The sequence below is a fragment of the Phragmites australis genome, chromosome 1, assembly GCF_958298935.1.
Source record: "Phragmites australis chromosome 1, lpPhrAust1.1, whole genome shotgun sequence".
Classification (NCBI taxonomy): Eukaryota; Viridiplantae; Streptophyta; class Magnoliopsida; order Poales; family Poaceae; genus Phragmites; species Phragmites australis.
In genome coordinates, this window is record NC_084921.1 from 45179111 (window position 1) to 45199844 (window position 20734).

Consider the following 20734-nt stretch of genomic DNA (forward strand, 5'->3'; position numbering starts at 1 on the left):
CGCCTCCTGCTCCCGAGCGACCTCTCGCCAGACGCGCCCCACCTCGTCCCTGTCAAACGAGCACAAGAATTAACTTGTTTGCTTGTTGTAGTCGTAGGCCTTGTCCGGGGAGGGGGCGACTGAAGTGAAGCTGTGGCGGTGCGTTGTCTTGCAAGCCATTGGGATAACATGGTCGCCCCTGGCTCGTGCCAACTCTCTAGTTGTACTAGCACTAGTACACCTTTCATTACAGGGGTGGGGTGAGTTGGGGGGATGGAAGTAGTGTTTATCAACCGCATTGATGTATTATGTTCGTTAGTGAATGCATTTTAGCTACGTAATTTGGTACGCTACTCAAATACGTACTACTACTCCACAAGCATTATACTTTTTTCTAGTCTCCATTTGCCCTCCAGCCTAGCCTACAATCACTCTCAACGGTCGAATTTATTTTGGTGCCAACGAAAGGTCATGGTTGATTTCGTACACCTGATTCATGTGAGCTTTTCTTTTCCACCTCAAGGAACGGGAAAAGGAGAACCTTGCTTTAGTTCCACTTTGGTACAAAAGAAAAAAAAATCAGAGCAGTGAGAGGAGAGGAGGGGAGACGATAAGAACTCTGATCCACACTAAGGTTGTCAACAAGTCGAGCTCAAGCAAGCCTGCTATGTCAAACTCGAGCTCAACACACTCTCAAGTTGAGCTTGAGCGAATTTAAGATGTCCGCTGAGCTTGGAGACAAGCTAGAGCTTGGCTCGACCACAGTTTGAAAAGGCTCGAACTCGGCTTGGTAAGGCTCGTTAGCAGAAAGTGCCGACGAGCTTGCTCCTTCAAAGGCTCAAAGTGCATGAAAAAGATATGCTCCACGGGTGCAACGATGAGGAGGGGCATGTCACCAGCGGAGGGAAAGGAGAAGCAAGGCCTCGAAGTAGAGCGATGAGAGAAACAGAGGAGTACATAGGGAATGGCTTGTGGCCTTGTGCATGGAGATCCAGTTCCAGTGTTTTCATGGGAGTATGGGACATACTGATATCTTGCGAGTTGCCAACTCGTTAGGAAGAATAACAGGGAGACGCAATGAGAAAAACATCAGGGAAGAGATTGGGTGAAGGAATAGAATATTTGGAGAGCTTTGAGGACTTGTGGCTCTGATTGGTAGGAGCTGTAGGAACTTCATCATGTGTACCTTTGTAGGTATATATAGGGTTTACAAATTCGATGGATCTCTGGAAGTCGCTCGGGGTTGGTAAACGTACAGTAGTTCGGTGAAATTCGGTAAAAATCGATCGAATTTTATCATTTTTTATTTTTTAATTTTGAATTTAAGTTTGATCAGTAATCATTTAGTTTCTAAATACGGTACATATCGAATTAGCCATTAACCGTGATAACCAAGTAGTTATCGTGGTATTTTCGAACCCTAGACATGCCAGGTTGTGTGATAGGATATGTGGAGCCTGGGGTTGGCGTGTGTGCTTCTATTAGGCCCTGTTTGTTTCGGATTATAAAATCTGGATTGTGATTAAAATCCAAAAGCTGAAACACACAATTGGATTGTAAAAGCTGTATTCTGATCACAATCCAAAAACTGAAACAAACAGCTGGTTGAAAAAGCTGGATTGTTACAATCCAACATACAGATTGTAACAATTCAGCAATCTGCTTTTCACCAGATTCTAACAATCTACAATCTAACTTTTTACAATTCAACTTCTTACAATCTACAATCTATAAGCTGCTTTTTATAATTTACAGCTAAAATAAATAGAGCCTTATGACCCAACCCCGCGGCCTGGGAAGATGGAGGGAAAGCTGCGTTCGGTGGGAGAAACATGAGTGGCAGGTACAGCCGAGCCTTGTCGAGCTGTTCGAGCTCGGCTCGACATGCTCGTCGAGTTTACGTGGAAGCTCGAGCTTAGCTCAAATTACACACACAGCCGAGCTTAAAGCGAATCGAATTCGAACAGCCTGCGATGTTCCGCACCCACCCACGCCGCTCCACACACCTCGTTTTCACTGCCCTGCCGGAACAAAGAAAAAAAAGGCGAAGAAGCACTTCGCTCTCGTTCCTCGCCAGCCAACTCCCTTGCTCCACAGACCACTCGGATCCCAATCCGAGTCCTACTCGTCATCGCCGACGACAACGCGACGACCCCACCACCATCGCTCTCGCGGGCGAGCCAGCCGGCGGCTTGGACTGGTGGGGGACTGGGGAAGGGGAGCCAGAGGAGATGAACCCCGAGAAGCGCGGCTACAAGCTCCGTATCCTTTTCCTTCCGTTTCGAGTTGCCACTTTGTTTTCTTGATCCGATTTGGCTCGCAGCAGGAAGAAGCGGCTGTTTTGTGAAGCAATCCGGGCAGGCATTTCCTCAAGCAGTAGAGTGCGAGGATTATTTCCCCCCCAAAATCGTTTTTTCACTGTGGGCTATTTCTTGAATCGGTTGAAGTAGATTCATGAAATTATCCACCATGCTGTACTTTATTGGCAATCTACGCCAAGAAAACAACCGTTCTTGAAGCAACCTAGCTAGTTGCAACTGGTTCGGCAAACAGTTCCCTTTTTGTCCCCAATTTAGGCTAGCACGGCAAATTTCCAAAATATATTTTACTATAACTAAATGCTCGTGCATTTATTACAGTTCGTCACAAAAAGACAGTTATTCTTGGTTCTGTTTTATCCAATTCTTCAGTCACTTTAGTCGAATGCAAACCAGAGTTCCAAGAAAACCTACTAGTCACCTATCTGAAAGTGTGCATTGCTCGCATTTGATTCTCCTTAACCCGGAATCCCAAACTAGAGGAGTTCGTGGCACACGATGCTGAAGTGAGGTCCCTAGCCATCGGCAAGAAATCGAGCCGTATGTTCATCACCGGTGGCAATGATCGCAAGGTCAACCTGTGGGCCATTGGCAAGCAAACTCCACTTCTGGTATTTGTCCCCTACGTTAATGATACTACAGTTCTTCTGGCTATTTTAAAATTTGAATCTCTGAATGGTTGTCTTATTATTTGTACAGAGCTTGTCAGGCCACACAGGCTCGGTGGAGTGTGTGCAGTTTGATTCAGCAGAGGTGCTTGTGCTTGCTGGCTCATCAAATGGCTCCATCAAGCTCTGGGACTTAGAGGAAGCTAAAGGTGTGGTTCGTGCTAATATAAGGACCCAAAAATTGGGTTATACCTTCATTTTATAGAACAAAGCCATTTTATGACGAGTAGTTCATCACAAATTCCTTTTAGGTTGTGATACAGATGAAAACACTCTGTCAGGGTAATCTTCTATTGTGTTAGGGACAACTTTTTATTTTTGATTGGCTATTGGGGAATCGTGATTATTGGTTCAGCAAGCTTCTAAGTACTTTCAAAATGTATTGAATGATCACGTAAAAATGTGTACGCTTTGGTGTTTTGCATGAAAAAGTGGTCAACTGAGCTAATGTAGATAGTATTGCCTGTATTGTTGGGCTTTTTTTTGGAAAAGGGAAGCTTTATTAACTCTCATTGTTACATCAAGATGATATAACCGCACAAGAGTTTACCCCCGACCTCTGCATATCATAGATAACACAACAAAACGCTACACTAAAAACAAAATAAAGAAAAGTCTAACAAGATGGAAATAGATCCCCGCAGTTGTGGTTATTCTACTTGGGTTTGGATGCGGAGTCTAGACTGCCATCCAAACCGGGTAGAGAGATCTATGGCTGCTCTTCCAGTCGCACACATGCCGAAGTAACCAGCTCCCACTCTATATTCCGGGTAGAGAGATCTATGGCTGCTCTTCCAGTCGCACACATGCCGAAGTAACCAGCTCCCACTCTATATTCTCCGATTTATCTCAGCATGCCTTCATAGCATGCAAGCCACCTACATCAAATTTAATCATGTATAATAACTTTAAGCTTCTTGTGAGTGGACAATGGTATGCTTTGGGGAAACTAAATGTCTGATTAAAGTTTTTGAATTGGGATGTAGTTGTGCGGTCTCTCACTGGGCACAGATCGAGTTGTACTGCTGTTGAATTCCATCCATTCGGCGAGTTTTTTGCATCTGGTTCGTCAGATACAGATCTTAAGATATGGGATATAAAGAAAAAAGGATGCATTCACACATATAAGGGTCACAGAGGAGCAATTAGAAGAATCAGGTTTACCCCTGATGGACGATGGGTTGTCACCGGAGGGGATGATAACATTGTGAAGGTGTGGGATCTGACAGCTGGAAAGCTTCTACATGATTTCAAGTTTCACAGCGGACAAATCCACTGCATTGATTTTCATCCTCAAGAATTTTTGCTTGCAACAGGTACCTACTTATCTTTCTAATGCACATCATCTTTTTCATCACTTTGTTATCAAAGTATGACCTAATGCTATGGCAAAAAAGTGTGAACTAAGTTAATTCAATTGTTTCGATTCACATCTTTATTGTGTAATAGTTTGAAATCTCTTTTTTGGATAACGAAAAAATGTTTTGTTGGATACATTTGTAATAAGTGAAGTTTAAAGAAGCAGAACTGTATTCTGAGTGAGTTATACTGGCATTTTCAGGCTCAGCTGATCGGACAGTGAAATTTTGGGATCTTGAAACTTTTGAATTGATAGGTTCTGCTGGACCCGAGGTATTGCATGTTGTTTTCTGTAATCAGTGATTTGATAAACCACAAACTATGACTCCTCGATTCTTTTGTATGCATTTGCTATATGCATGGTAAGTACTACAACACATGCTCCGCTGGCCCTTTATTTAACATCCTTTTATTTCTTACAAATTAGCACCATAAGAGCTTTCTCAGAGGAATCTATTTCACATTTCCCTACGGCTGATTCAGTTTTTTTTGATAGATATGCTCTTACATGTAGTCTGATCTTGCCCACCTCTTGTGCCGTTGTTTTTGATCCTTGATCCATAACACACATGAGGAGCACATGCATCTTCCTCTTCTGTGATAACTTACATGCCTCCTCTCTCCCAGGGTACCAGTGTACGTTCTATGGTCTTTCACCCAGATGGTAAAGCCCTTTTCTGTGGATTAGATCAAAGCTTAAAGGTAGGTCTGATAAAGATACTCTATTTATTTGATATTGTTAGCTTGGTACTTTCTGACCTATATGAATATTTTCAGGTATTCTCTTGGGAACCAGTTAGATGCCATGACGATGTTGACATGGGGTGGAGCCATTTGGCTGACCTTAGTATTTATGAAGGGAAACTCTTGGGATGCTCCTACCATGAACACCGTGTTGGTCTATGGGTTGCTGATATATCAGTGAGTGTCTGTTTTTGCATGCAATATGTATTTTCTTCCCTTTTCTAACTTTCATTGTTTGACCCAGCTCATTGGACCTTATGCTCTTGGTGTTTTGCCCAAAGCAAATTTTTTCTCTGAGCTTGTGCATTCTATGGATGATAATCCTGTGAAACCAATTGATAGCACTGCAAATTCCAGTCCTGCTTTAGCAATGGCACATCCAAAAAATTCATACAAAGTCAAGGAGTTGGGGATTGGTACGGTTTCACATCCTTTATGTTTCTTCTTTTTTTAACTACGTATTCAAATGTTTGGTTCGCCTCATTACTGCTTGACACCCATAGTGATGATATTTCGCCCCTTCCTCTTGCTTCTGTGGTAATAGCTGAAAGCAGAGTTCGTGGCTCACATTTGACTCCAGCAAATACAGATAAGATCAAGAAAGATAGGAGCAGTACTATTCCACGAAGACCTGATTCATCTTTCAAATCATCTATTCAGAGTTCTACTCCAATGAGGCGTATGAAGCTTGTTGATAGTCCTTCTACCAATCCAAAAACGGTGGAACGTAATTTTGGACAGAGGGACAACTCATTAACATCTCGTATAGGAATAACTAATAATTCTTCAACTATTAAGGAAGGCCATCTTACAGAGTCAGCATTGGTGAAAGATATTTACACTACGTCACAGGCTGTTTCTGCACCTGTTGTTGTACCGAGAGATATTTTAGAGGACAAAACAGTAGGCAGTATTTGTAGAGGAACTGGAGGCACAGCTACAGTCCCAGATGATTTTCAGGGTGCTGTTCACACAAGAAAACCCTCACTTAGTGGTGGTGCTGCTGATAGTGATAGCTCAGTAAGATCCTTGCTCACTGAACCTGATGTTTGCTCAGAGGGTTTGTCTGGCCTAAAATTCTCCTTTGGACTAACTCCGTATTACAAGAAAGAAGAATATGGCGCTGCAGATAAAGAACATATTACAGAAATAGCAGAAAAGATGGACAAATCAGTGTCGCTAGAGCATCCTCTGCAGTCAAATGATGATAAGTGTATAGCCTTTTTTTTTGTTCTTGAACATTGAACCCTGCAGTTTTGCTAATTTGGTGATGTAACATTAGAACTCTGCTTCATGCAGCCTTTGAATCACCATGCTCAACGACAGAAACAGCCAGGGTCAAATATGTCAGAGGAGGTGTGTGTGCATAATCTTTATCGATTCTGAAGCTGGGTTCTACTTGGCCTAAAATAGCTCCGTAACGATATTGTTAACTCCTTTTCAGTTGCTGTGCCACTGGGAAAAACAAAGTCTCTTGTTGAGAGGTGGGAAAAGAGAGAAGTTTCTAGCATTGATTGTTCACCACAAACCAGTTCTTGTGGCGACCGGGAAGTGAGAAGTGACAGCCCTCCGTCCCATTTGGTATGTACTCATAAGTTTGAGTATAACTAAATTTTTTCATGATTTCACTTTATTATGGTTCTCTGTTATAGTGGTATCTCAACTTGTATCTGCTTTCCTAGTCTAGTGGGTAACAACCGCAACTGTTTCGCTTAAAACCATTGCAGCCATTCTGGATCTTATTGAGTTTCCGTATCTTTTCCTTGTTACAATAATGTGAACTCTGAATCTTTTGAGACCCGACTGCCACATGTATTTGGAGAAAGAAGTGATGACAGAAGTATTTTCAAAACCAGATACATGGGGCCAATCATGCTGTAGTCTCTTATGGACTTTGTGCTGTTGGAGATTGAAGTGATACTGTAGTATTCATAAACTACATACAGAATACAAGTCAAACAAACTTGACTGTAACTTTGCTCTATCTTTATTTGTTCATGCTATGTAGTGTTCTAAAAAATTCTTTTGGCTGTTCAAATTTTTATGTTCGGTAGTGATTGCAATGAACAGGCAGAACCAAGTCAGACATATGAAAAGGACTTGTCAACCGATGAGGTGATGACTCCTATCAATTTAGCGCGGAACCATGACAAGTTCATAAATGCTGTAAAACTTCGGCTGACAAAACTAGAGGTGACCCCTTCTGTTATTCAATTGCTGACTTCTGTTTGTTACCTGCTCATATGCATCAAGTAATTCTCTCTGTGAACTTCATCCGACAAATAGAGATGATTTCGTGAAACTCACAGTTTATTTATTGGTGCAACATGTGAGTGGCTAACCTTTACTTGGCAGTTTATACATATGAAGCTCACATATATCCTTTTAAGAATTATGAGATATGGGAAGATTACTTTTGTTATGCTTTTCAATACAATTAGAAAGTTTAACATTATAATCTGCCATTTGTGGTTCCTGGGCCCAGACATCATTTGCATATTGTGAACAAGGAACTTATTCTGTTACATAAGTCTGCTATCTTTCATTTCCTTTAGGCTCGTGTACAGAATATACATGTTTATTTTGAAGTATTGTTGACCAACCACCTAAACATCATAATCTGTTTTTTTTGTGATGGACCAATATAATTTAAATGTTAAACTGTATTCAGATGTTGCGGCATGTCTTTGAGCAAAGTGGTATTAAAGGAGCAATTGCTGCAATGTCAAAGCTGCCTGACAATGCTGTAAGTTTCTCTGAGATGTGACTATTATGCATGGCTGTACTTTATATTCTTGTTTTTAGCTACTAATGGTCTAGACTGTACAGGTTCAAGCTGATGTTGTTAGTGCTCTCAGAGGCAAGCTTGACCTTTTCAACCTGGAGATTTTCTCAAGCTCTCTGCCTGTTCTTGCAGGGTTACTGAGCAGCAAGACTGAAAGGTAATGTATTGGATGTTTTATTTCTTTGCATGTCTTCCCTCAATTGAAAGAGAAAACATCCATGTCAAGATTCTGCAATGTCTGAATCATGCAAATATTGGCATCCCGCAGGAGAAAAACAATTGGTTTAGCAGTAAAAATGTCTCACAAGTTGCAATTAATTTGCCTCAAATTTGCAGGCATGCTACGGTTTCCTTGGAAATGTTGTTGGATCTTATAAAGATTTTTGGACCAGTTATTCATTCAACATTATCAGCAAATTCAACCGTTGGAGTTGATATTCAGGCTGAGCAGAGGTATGCACATTAACCGTATTCTAGGAGGTGAAAGTTAGCTAGGGGACACTGCAAAACTTGTATCTTGCCGAAAGACATTGGGTGTGAGGTGTGACAAACTGTTGTACAACCGCTGAAGTTACCGACTTCTCCTATCTAATGCAGGTTGCAGCGTTGCACACGGTGTTTTAACCATCTGCAAAAGATTCGACAAGTTCTACATCCATTGATTATGTAATTCCTTCCCCTTTCCTTTACTAGATGCTTCCATCTTTTTGTCATTCATTTCTCAATTATGTATCCCTCGCTACAAGGAATACGATTTCCCGATGTTCTTTGATGTTTTTGTTTGTTTTGTTGGTGCAGGCGGGGTGGTCAACAAGCACAACTTGCTCAAGAACTAAGTCTTTCTTTGCAAGACTTGGTGGTTATCTAAAACTAGTCGGAAGTTCATCCATACAGCAGAGTAGATGCCATTCTTTTTGGCGAAAAGCGCCACACAGTTGTCTAGCTTGTAATTTTGTCATAGCTTTGCAACTGAGTCTTGGTATTATGTTTTGACTTGGGTTGGCAGTCGGCATTATTCCATGCTGTATATGCGAGCCTGGCTGTGCATCAGTCTGTAATTAGCCACATTTACTGTATGGACAGCCCTGAACAACGGTGATCAGAAAGGAAACAGTCACAAAGGGATCATTTTGGTTACATCCCAGGTGGTGGGATGGATCATGTATCATGTGATGATTGTTTATTCCGCTATGTTGGAATAGTCCCTTATTGTCTAGCTCTTGGGGGCGTAGAAAGGCTCATTCAATCCTTGGAAGCTTCTTTCGTTAAAGAACAATCAAACCTTTTAGTACTCGTTGATAATCGTTGACACTTCTCTTGTCTCACAGAGTGCAAGAGACGCCACGGCGGTCGCACCACCATTTTGTTCCACTTTGCCGGGCCAACCCGATCTCACCTGTTGGCGGAAATAAATTCAGGTAGCAGTGCTATAGATGCATTCTCTTTGCAGCATCGTTGTCTGCATTGTCGTTATTCGTTCTCAACGTGAATCTTAAAATGATGGTAAAATTTATTTAATATTAATTATATATATCAAGTAATAAACATATATGATAATATTTTATTTAGATAAGATTCATCGTTTTGAGTATCTCGTTGAGAATTAATTTGCTATAGGACACGCTGTCTTTTGTCATATGATATTTTTTTTTAATATATGCTATTAGACACTACTAAATATGGTTATTTATCAGAACACATCGAGTCTATTAGAAGGGAGAACAATTTCAAAATACCCCCTCAGTACCCTTTCACGGCGTCGTACCGCTCGCTCGCGCCTCTTTAGTCGGCCACCTCCCCACCCCAATTCCTCTCTCTCCTTGGCGTGCCCTCACATCTCTCCCTATTCCTCCCCTCTGACTTCCTCTCCCTCTGGTCTCTCTCTACTTTCTCTGTGAGCCGCACGAATATAAGTCGTCAGTCTTATCTTTTGGCACCCCTCCTCGTACTGCCATGTGAGCCCATAGACCAGCAAAAGAAAGGAAGAAAATTGACTTGTGGATTTCACCTTAACCAAGGGTAAAATATACTTTTCACCCTCTTTCTCTCTCCTTATAAGCAGGAAATGACTATTTTAATAGTTAGAATGTGTTTTGGTAAATAACTACATTTTATAGTGTCTGACATCATATATTAAAAAAATCATATCTTATAGCAAAAATCACACTCCTAATATCCTGTAACAAATTTTCTCTTAAAAATAAGTAACAGTCATTCAGATTCAGATAGTGCTATAGCTATACGGAGGCTTATGCAGCTGTAAATTTGTTTCCCCTATCGGCCGCACCACCGGCACCGGTCAACTTGCACCACCGGCACGCAACCAAGCACAGTAGCAGAAGTATAAAACTAACACCCCCCCCCCCCACCCCGGGGAACAAATCCGAAATTCCAAACCCACCTCGTCACGTAAATTACACCGGCTAAAGTAAAAGCGGCAGCGCGTAGCAGTTGGTCGCCACCGTCACGTTGGAGGTGGGACTCCGCCGCCGCCGTGCTGCTCTCCCCCTGCCCTTCCCTTCCCTCGCCGGAGACCCGCCGCCTCAGCCACCACAGCAGCAGGAGGAGCACGAGGCCATGGCGAGGAGGTACGACCGCAACCCGTTCGAGGAGGACGACGTCAACCCCTTCGCGGTGAGTAGTCGTTGTAGTTGTAGCTGGGTCCTGATACCCTCCGCTCCTCCCTGCGCTTCATCTGGGCAGCCGGGAAGCTTGTCCCCGCTGTTGCGTGGGACTCGGAATGGTTTGGTTGGTCCGGGTTTGAGCTAGGTGGCGATGGTTTCTGGTCGTGACGCTTCGTTTGGACCCGTCAACGCTGCTGGGTGCTCGGATCTGGCGAGTTGTTGGCGCTAGGGTTGGTGGCTTAGGATCGGATTCGATGGCGGGGTGCCGGGTTGTGCTTGTGCTTGCGTGGTGTTCGTTGATTGCGAGTTGTGGCAAGGATAGGGCTTGGCTGTATCTATTGTGGGATTTTCAAGGGAGAAATGATACTTAAGTTTAGAAATTGCTGCTTGTGTTGGGGTTAATTTGGATTTGTGGTTATGTTAGGACCTAGTTATTGTAGTGGATATGTGAAAACTCATGGAATGGGGAATTTACTCATGAAGCTGTTGGCATCAATATTCGTTAGATACAAGAGGATAAGACACTTTCAGAGTGGAGGTTGTTGATGACACAAGGGGATTGAGTACTGTATCTAGCAGCCATTAACTTTTTTGAGGGGGATAGCAGCCATTAACTTTTGGTGCAGTAAGTGTTTGTCGGAGTTTGGTGTGCATGCAAGCTGGTATGCGGTTGCGTGCGCTCGTACATCGTGTATTTGTGACTCTGTATGCATGCTTGTTGTGTTCCATCTAACACCTACGATACTGTCAATTCAGAGCTTTAGGGTAATAATTTTTCGATATCTCGTAGATAATTCAAACTGAGCTTTCAGATGGCTCAAATCTTCAACCTATTTTCTTTAACTACTCTTTGGTTCATATTCCAAATGCATCCTGTTCTGCAGGGAGGAAGTGTACCTCCTGCTTCTAATTCTCGGATGCCACCTCTTCCTCATGAACCAGCGGGCTTCTATAATGATCGTGTTGCCACAGTGGACATACCTCTTGATTCAACTAAGGTACATGCACTTGCTCGCATGTTCTCTTTACGATAATTTTTTAGAAAGGCCATGCAGAATGCTATCGATCAAGTAGTGGTGGTCATGCTATTCTTTTTTAGATGTTGAATCCAAATAAATTCCAGATATTCTTTGTTTGATATGTGGTTTATTGATTATGAGATGCATATGTTTGTATGTAAATGTAGGACCTAAGTAAAATGGAGAAAGAACTGCAGGCAAAGGAGGCTGAGCTAAACAAACGGGAAAGGGTATGTGCCTTGTGATTGTAATGTGAAACTGCAACTATATACTCGCTTGTTATCCTATATACCATTTGAGTTATTACTTGGCTCAACAGTGTCAGGTCAAACCATGTTGTTGGGGATTTCTTCCCAACGAGAGAGAATAGAGTGATTCTCAAATGAGCTTGAGAGCTCATGACCCCCTTGGGGTCTTATATATATGGATGGGGAGAGGATAAATTCTCCTTTTGTCCTCGGTGGGGTACATGATTTACAACACATGCCATTATGTGGATTGAGCCAATTTGGCGAGCCTCGTGAGCCTCATCTTAATCTGGTGAAACGCATTTTGAGATACCTTCAGGGGACTCTTGATTATGGTCTTGCTCTTCACCGCACCTTCACCACTGTTTTGACTGTCTACACCGATGCTGATTGGGTTGGTTGCCCTGACACTCAAAAATCCACCTCTGGCTATACGGTTTTCCTCGGAGATAATCTTATCTCTTGGTCGTCCAAACGGCAGAATATAGTATCCCGGTCCGGCGCTGAGGTTGAGTAACGCGCTGTCGCCAATGGTATTGCGGAGGCTTGTTGGTTGCGCTAGTTGCTCATAGAGCTTCACAGGCCACTTCAGCGTGCCACTGTTGTTTATTGTGACAAAGTCAGCGCGGTCTATCTTTCCAGCAACCCGATCCAGCATCAGCGTACCAAGCACGTGGAGATTGACCTGCACTTTGTTCGCGAACGTGTCGGTCTCGGTGACGTCCGTGTTATGCATGTCCCGACGTCCTCTCAGTACGCCGACATCTTCACCAAAGGGCTGCCAACTTTGTTCTTCCAAGAGTTTCGCTCCAGTCTCAACGTTCGGCAAGCTCACGTCTCAACTGCGGGGGAGTGTTAGACTTCTTACCCGTTCACACGAGCATCTCTTTGACTTCCCTCTTTTACGTCTTCCCATGCGTGTTCACACTCTTCTTGAGTGCTATATATTTGTAAGTTGTAACTCTGAATATTCAATCAACAAAAGATCGTGTAATTCATTCCACTATCATAGAGCACTCCCGTTCGTCACACGGGTGACCCAGGTTCGAACCTTGGCAACAACAAAATTATTTTTGCGGAGTAATAATAGAGTTGGTGGGAGTGGCGCGCGAGCTTACTTCCCGAAGATGCGTTGGCCCTTCGCTCGCCAGCCGAAGGTGGGCTGACCCTTTGCCAGCCGCAAGCCCACCTTCGCCAACCAACACCTCGGCCTAAAGGGAGGCCGTAACCCGAAGACACGCTGGCCCTTCGCCTCGGCCCGAAGGGAGGACGCGGCCCGAAGATGCTCAGGCCCTTCGCCAACCAACACCTTGGCACGAAGATGCGCTAGCCCGAAGCTCAACCGAAGGTAGGCTGATCGTGGGCTCGCCAACCGAAGCTCAACCGAAGTGTCGGGCTGTCAGATTGACGGCTAGCTATGTGGTCATGGGTTCGATCCCCACGGACGGCGCCAATGTTGGGGATTTCTTTCCAACAGGAGAGAGAATGGAGTGATTCCCAAATGAGCTTGAGAGCTCATGACCCCCTTAGGGTCTTATATATATGGATGGGGAGGGGATAAATTCCTCTTTTGCCCTGGGTACATGATTTACAACACATGCCATTATGTGGATTGGGCCGATTCTCTTCATAGCCTATTCCTGGGTTGTTTGGGCTATCCCCCAACACATGTGTTTACGAATTCATGAAGTGGTTCTAATGCATTTGATGGTCAAATCCCCCCTTGCTAAAATTCTGGCATACACTAGACGGTATCTTGCAAGACTCATGGATATAGTGATGTTATTGTGCTTAAATATGTAGCAGTACATAGCCAGCAAAGTATACTATTATGTCACTTTACATTTCCCGAGTTATTGAAACAGTAACCACGATGCAGTATGGAAGCTAGTCAGCTATAGTTGACATGAATTTATGACAGATCAGACAACTAACAGACCACTCTAACCATTGCTTAAATCATCAACAGTGCAACTTTTGTTTGGAATAATGACGAAACTTGGAGAACATGGGATCTCCATGCAGCCACTTATAGTGCTTTTAGGTGAAGGGTGATAATCGTGTGCAAACTGGGCATTGTTACCAAAAGTTCTTATCTACTCATCTGTTCTTTTTCGTAGAAAATTTTGCTGCGTTGTTTAATCCACATAAGAGAATGAACCCAAGAGTGACCTGTGTAGACCAGTTTTACTCAAAGAAGGAAAAAATTGCTTTGGCAATTTTTCATGTGTTTGAAACAACCCAGATGTGTGTATTATCATTCACTTATGTTTCATCTCTTTAAAAGCTGTACTTGATTTTTTTTTTCTTTGTTTCCCTGACACTCAGGAACTGAAAAGAAGGGAGGAAGCTGCAGCCAGAGGTATATTATTACTTATATCTGGGTTTGACATATCTATTAAGAACATTTAAGACAGGAAACATGTATATGGTGTCGAACTGTCGGTTTGTTAATGAGGATATTTACTAGGAATTTTTTTTGAGTGGTCTAGTAAAGTTTTTTGTGATACAGAAGTTGTGCTCTAAGCATGTTCACAGAGAAGATAAGCAAACAGAATATTTTAGAGGTTGGGACTTTAGTCTCCCTTTTTTGTTTTTTAGTGATTTAGAGAAGCTCCTTTGTATGCCATGTTACATTGTGTGTGCCATTCTTGAAAAAGCTCTTCAGCTTTATCCCCTTTTATTTAAGAAAGAAAAGAAAAGAAGAATGACTACCTAAGCTAATTTGTTGTTTATTCCTCATGCTGTCATAGTCCATTTTAATTGCTAAGTCTGTCTTTCAATATTATGACTTTTTCCTTTTCTTTTGGCAGCTGGTATTGTCATCGAGGAGAAAAACTGGCCACCCTTTTTGCCCATTATTCATCACGACATTTCAAACGAGATACCAATTCACCTACAAAGGATGCAGTACCTGGCATTTTCTTCACTGTTGGGTAAGTGTTGGTTACTCGTTGCCCTCATATCGTGGGAAATAGCCTGACAAAGGAAGTAAACTACTCGGCGAAGCTGACATTTTTCGATATCCTGTCTATCAAATGCCATGAATGGAATGTTTCCTGAATACCTGCACATGTCGTCCAAGAAATGGATATCCTCCAAATAAATGTCACCATCACATTATCTTCTTGGATGTAAAACTGTTATTGTTACCCGAGAAGTGGCGTTCAACAAATTTCTCTATGCTGACTGTATGTACCTTTTGTGGTAGAGAATTTGAAACAAATTCAAGCCTCAGCCTTGTTTAAAAAATGTAGTTCTTAATAGTAAATCCTGGTACATTCCTTGATTAACATGTAAACCTTATTACTGATGTATAAGCATTGACACCTACTCTTCTTTTGGAGATGGGCTTAAATTTCTGACCATCATCAAGCAATGTCCAAAGCAATTCTCACAATAGTATGTACCTTGTAAGTGGGACTTTCATTTAGTGGTAGACTCAGATGATCTGCAGACTAGCAGACAATGAAATTTGGAGACAAGAGCTAGACACCATCGTGCATTGGTATAGCATTGCTTCACCAACGTGCTTATTTGTGCAAACTTTGATGTCATGCAGGATTGACAGCCTGTCTTTTTTGGAACATCATTGCAACTACAGCAGCATGGATTAAAGGAGAAGGTATGGCTGAGTGCCCTATTGTCTACATCTTGTGAATCAATTGCTATCAACTTGAAACTAATCCGGTGGCTCACTTAAATAGGTGTTATGATCTGGTTGCTAGCCATTATCTACTTCATCTCAGGTGTCCCTGGGGCCTATGTGCTATGGTATCGCCCACTTTATAATGCGATGAGGTTTGTGTATATGCTTCTGCCTTGTCTATTCATGCTCATTATATCTTCATATGTTTCACATGTAGTGATATTGAAACATGTATTACAGGACTGAAAGTGCTTTGAAGTTTGGGTGGTTTTTCTTGTTTTACCTGGTAAGATTACCACCATTTCATATATTAAACTAAAAGATATTTCACTCCTTGCTAATGATTTTACCCCTTCCAGCTCCATATACTATTCTGCGTCTGGTCAGCTGTGGCTCCTCCATTTCCTTTCAAAGGAAAATCTTTGGCGTAAGTGTAACATGATATATGTGAAGTTACTAACTTTTGGGTCATGCACAAATCTGATAGTTACTTGAGGATAAAAGAGCACTGCTTAGTCCTGAAAGAATTTTGAGACTGCTGGTATCATTTTTGCACTGATTTACTGCTTACATGACCTTTGCATATTCTTCACTAGCCTTAGCGTATGCTAGCATGTTTCTGATTTGACCACTCTTGTGATGTGTCAATTAGTTTGGGTCTTCATCCATTACCCCACGTGTTAGACTGCTTTTATGTTACATTTACATAGTCGCCAATTAGTGCTGCTAAAATTGAACTTGAATACTAGACCAAACCTATTGCTGCTGTAAAGTAATAAGAACACTGTCACAACTGTCTTTCAGATTCCATTTTCTTCTCTTCAATTTATATATACCACTTATACTTGTGTACAAGTGTACAACTCATTCAAATTATGTAATGCCTAATTACCTTGTTTTCCTATTTGTACTCCTACAGTGGGATTTTGCCAGCTATTGATGTCATAGGCAACAGTGCTATTGTGGGGGTAAGTCTACAGTGCTTAACTTCCCGTGGGTCTAATTCAAGTTAATCTGGATTATTGAATAATACAATATATGATACCCTGCAAAACGTTCACATATGAGGGATCCCTATCTAGGCAGGATCCGACCTTGCATTTTGTGATGACATCTTGCATCTTGCATTAGTCGTCAGGCCTGGGAGTACCTGATGTTTTACCTTTTCTGATTGGTTGATCAAATATATTTATGAATCGACCTAGTTTTTCTATTTGCACATCTTGTCTGGTACTCCTAACTGCTTAGTCATTTACGCTATTTTTACATTTTTCCTTTGACAGATATTTTACTTCATTGGATTTGGATTGTTCTGCCTTGAATCACTGCTCAGCATTGTTGTTATTCAGGTTGGTTTTGTGTTTTTACCTTCTGCTATTCTGGAACTAATGAGTAGGAAAATCTGTTAGGAGCACGTTGGTGCATATGAGCATAGCTGCTCTCATGCATCATAATCTTTCAAATTTTCATTAAATAAAAAACTGTTCTGAGATATTATTATTCTGAACTTGTGGAAATGCAGCAAGTATACACTTACTTCCGTGGAAGTGGAAAAGCTGCAGAGATGAAACATGAGGCAGCCCGTGGTGCCATGAGAAATGCCTTTTGATAGTGTGGCCTTGCTGAGTGGAAGAGGAACAGGCTGTGCCAATCGGTAACGGCGTCTTGTACATCCCTATACATATGCTGTGCGTTCCTGAGATCACTCGTAGATTATAGCAAAGAGCTTATTCACATCCTGTAATATATATCGCCTACCCAACCGGAGCTTTATCTCTTACCTAGGTTCAGATGTGCTTATAGTGAACTAGTTTTTTTTGGGGGGCAATACATTTGCCCAACTCATATGTGCTCTTAAGTCTTGACAACTTGCGAGACCATCGTTGTTGTTTGAATCTTGAGTAATTCTTTGCACCGCTGGAGATCACTTGTTTTTGACCTTGTCAAACTGCTACTGAAACGCGTACTCTATGTTCATATTTGTTGTCTTCGTTGTACCGCATCTTGCTATCATGGTTCAGGCATAGTGCTACAAAGGAAAGGAATTTCTGTGCTTCTATCAGAAACAATAGAAAATTTCTTGGGACAAGACAGTGTTGAACTGTACTAAAACGACTTTATTATCATCTCTTGTAAAGCATAAGCACGTAATTATTGCAGAACACAAGGGATAGCTAGCTCGGTGCGTATAGCCAAAGCTCGGAAACTAGCAAACAGAAGATAAGACTTGGGGATGAAAGCGCCCACCTAAACTGATGAAAGGGGAGAAGAATCTATTTGCCGCTCATGGCGGGCTGCGCTTGTTGCACCTTGGCCCCGAAGCCGCACTTGCTGGTGAGGATGCTCCACGACCTCCGGGGCTTCCCGAGCCGCCGGATCTCCTGCTTCATGCTCTTGCACTCCTTCTCCAGCTCCGACACCCGCGCAGTCACGTCGGTGATGCTCTCCTTCCCCTCAGGCGCGTCGGTGTGGACCCCTGCTTGCGCGCTGGCTGCGACGGCGGCGGCGCCCTTGGGGACGATGGGGCCACCGGGGTGCGGGCGTGCGCCGTCGCCCGCCGCCGCGTTGTCAGATACGAAGAACCACCCGGCGATGGACGTGCGGAGGCGGAGCTGCTCGAAGAAGAGTACCTGCACCACCACCCGCAGCGGCAGGCGCTCGTTCTGCGCCGCGTGCGTGCACGCCTCCAGCGACAGCTTCTGGCAGTTCATCAGCCGGCACAGCTGCTCCCGCTCCGACTCCGACAACCACGGGTGCGACTGCGCGCGTGCATGTCGATGAGATCACGAAACGAAACGTGAGAATATGCAGCGCGCGACGTGCGGTCAGTCGTTCACCTTGAGGTATATGTCAATGGCGCGGTAGATGCCGTCGTCGACGGGGCGCGCGTAGTCGGGCACCACGGCGGCGAGCGCCTGGAACTTGGGCAGCTTCAGGTTGGTGTCCGGCGCCACCTCCGACAGGTACCCGTCCATGAGCTTAGCCACCATGTAGATCGGCGACAGCGACGACGATGGCGTCCCGCCCTGGGGCGCCCCGATGCTGCCGCTGCCCTCCTCCCCCACTGCCGGCGACGTGTACCCCGTCCCGAGCCCGTCCGTCGATGACATGAAGTAATCAAGGATCCGCTGCACGCAGTCGATGTCGTACAGCGTCTCGACGGTGTACCCGAGGTTGGGCACGAGCAGGTCGTCCAGCGACGCGTCCTCCAGCTGCGCGCCGATCCGCCGCTCCAGGTTCTCCCGGCACAGCGGGCTGGCGTGGAGGAGCATCGCCGTGCGCAGCATCCCGAGCAGGAACTTAGTGGAGGCCACGCCCTTCTTGGTCGGCAGCAGCGCCACGATCTCCTCCAGGAAGTACCTCTGGTCGCCCTCCGACGGCGCCGAGACGTTGGCGGCGCGCGGGGTGACGTTGCGGCTGCCCATGCCGTCGCCGCCGAAGCCGGTCAAAGCGTTGCTGAAGCTGGTGTTGCGTTTCAGCCCCGGGAGGAACCGCCCCGCGTAGAACATGATCGCGCCGGCGATGCTCTCGGCGCGCATGCCCTTCGCCTCCATCGCCTGGATCAGCCGCTTGAACATGGGAAGGCTCAGGAACGACACGTCCTCGTACCACCAGTCCATCCCGGACGCCACCACGACCGCCGCCGCTGCAGCGGCGAGCCCGCGCGGCGTGTCCCCCGACCCGATGCCGTTCCAGAGCGCGTCCCTGTCGAGGCTGGCGTTCCTGAGCGGCTTCGCGGCGGCGTCGGAGGCGCAGGCCTTGGACGCCAGCGCGGTGATGCAGCGGGAGACGAGATGCAGGTCCTCGGCAGTGGGGAGGACGCCCTCGCAGGTCTCGAGCGCCTTGATGGAGTCCTTCCAGTTGGCGAGCACGTCGGAGAGGAAGGACTCAGCCTGCGTGATGAGGTTGCCCTCGGCGTAGTCGTCCGTCATGCGCAGGTACTCGGCGGCGCAGCGGAGGCACACCACGTTCAGCGCGTTGAGCTCGATCTTGACGTCGTAGCAGAACCTGGCCGCCAGCTCGAACGCCTTGGCGCCGCCAGGGACGTCGTCCAGCTGCAGCGTGCACATGCCGCCGCCGTCCGCCGGCGGCTGGTACTCGGTGATCATCCGCTGCAGCACGCCGCTCCGACTGAGCAGCGGGAACTGGACCAAGATTCTCGCGGTTCAGAGCAAGCCAAGATCAAGGCTGTAGCGAAGACATAAGAGGACTAACCTTGTGGAGGTAAAAGGACATCTCTCCTACTTCGACAACAACATCACTCTCAAGCTCGGTCATGCATCTCCTGGGAACAAGATTAAGGTAACATGTGAAATTTATGAAACCGAATAGATGAGAATGGTCGATCTGAATTGGCCTAATCTAGCCGATTAGGTAGAGATAAACAATGTGCATTGTACTCTGGTACAACTTATGCAATAAATGGATGATTTACCATTGTAAATATTAACTCTTTGATTATGATATCACTCATGTCAATAAAATATGGGGCCATCTGAAATCAGGTGTTTGCTCTCAGATAGTTGGTGCTCGAAAGTCAATAAACAGTTCACTTTTAATTGGAGCCAAAATGAATAGAGATGTTACATTAAAAAAATGGATGAAAAAAGATGAGATCCAGAGGAGGATGCAATTTGGATAAACGAATTTTGGGGTTTATTGTGCCAAAGAGGCAGGAGTGTTATTTTTAAAATCGGCCTACAAAATCGGTAATATGACAAAGTACAGGTTCAAGACATCGTAAATCAACACAACTGAAAAAAAGAGACAAGAAATCGAGATAACCATGTCAGGCCTTCAAGGACGAATATCTCCGGCTTGGAACCTAGCTTCATGTTCGCCATTCGCCTCCTGGCCGCCAATTAATCCAGTCAATTGCTCCTTTACCTCTCTGCCGGACCAAAGGAGGCTGAGTGGTGCTCACTGTGCATGTGCATATTTTTTTGTGGAAATGGAAGCCCAGGGATGCAACTGACCAAGTATTTATCAGAGAAGACGGAAGGAAGTCGGTGTGCTCGTTCCTGCATGCAGGAGGAATGAGCAGCCGAGGTGCATGGCTGCATGGAGACAATGGGTGAGAGGAAATGGCACAGCTAGTCAAAGCAAGGCCCGGGTCCAAAGGAGCAGGGCTCTGACAGATGGGCCTCTCAATCTTCGTTCATTGCTGACTCTATTTGTTTTTGCTCCTGTCCCACTGGTTAGACACTCATCAGTAGCAGACGTAGACGCCTTACGGTTCCTCGTGATCTTTGCAAAGCTATCGACCAAGAGGGCAGAGGCTGTTATCAAAAAAAAAAAAAAAAAAAAAAAAAAAGAGGGCAGAGGCGATGGCGATCGCCAT

At 44.5% G+C, this 20734-nt stretch overlaps 3 protein-coding genes across 4 annotated transcripts; 2 read left to right on the forward strand and 1 right to left on the reverse strand.

Annotated features, from left to right (window-relative positions):
- The first annotated feature begins 1844 nt into the window (after positions 1-1844).
- LOC133922009 (katanin p80 WD40 repeat-containing subunit B1 homolog KTN80.2-like) lies at positions 1845-9040 on the forward strand. 2 transcript variants are annotated; one of them, XM_062367163.1, is made up of 18 exons: positions 1845-2241; positions 2778-2908; positions 2997-3114; positions 3952-4281; positions 4527-4597; positions 4952-5026; positions 5102-5245; positions 5313-5484; positions 5613-6088; positions 6176-6281; positions 6368-6424; positions 6513-6649; positions 7139-7261; positions 7740-7814; positions 7898-8010; positions 8190-8306; positions 8451-8519; positions 8652-9040. In XM_062367163.1, exons 1-18 carry the CDS (start codon positions 1953-1955, stop codon positions 8719-8721), a joined length of 2673 nt encoding a protein of 890 aa, XP_062223147.1. In that variant the 5' UTR covers positions 1845-1952; the 3' UTR covers positions 8722-9040. The 2 variants fall into 2 exon arrangements, with proteins under 2 accessions (XP_062223147.1, XP_062223139.1); XM_062367155.1 differs by having other exon boundaries at positions 1846-2241; positions 5613-6281.
- A 1167-nt stretch (positions 9041-10207) lies between these two features.
- LOC133922027 (secretory carrier-associated membrane protein 2) lies at positions 10208-17315 on the forward strand. The gene is made up of 12 exons (XM_062367181.1): positions 10208-10487; positions 11362-11475; positions 11664-11726; positions 14073-14106; positions 14558-14680; positions 15307-15369; positions 15452-15545; positions 15634-15679; positions 15753-15820; positions 16313-16361; positions 16677-16742; positions 16916-17315. The coding sequence occupies exons 1-12, from the start codon at positions 10431-10433 to the stop codon at positions 17000-17002; spliced, it is 864 nt and encodes a 287-aa protein (XP_062223165.1). The 5' UTR covers positions 10208-10430; the 3' UTR covers positions 17003-17315.
- Positions 17293-20447, reverse strand: LOC133922021 (BTB/POZ domain-containing protein At5g03250-like). Its single transcript, XM_062367174.1, has 5 exons — positions 20179-20447; positions 19609-19678; positions 18231-19538; positions 17641-18152; positions 17293-17422 (listed from the first exon to the last, which is right to left on the reverse strand). The coding sequence occupies exons 1-4, from the start codon at positions 20235-20237 to the stop codon at positions 17667-17669; spliced, it is 1923 nt and encodes a 640-aa protein (XP_062223158.1). The 5' UTR covers positions 20238-20447; the 3' UTR covers positions 17293-17422; positions 17641-17666.
- Positions 20448-20734: the final 287 nt, after the last annotated feature.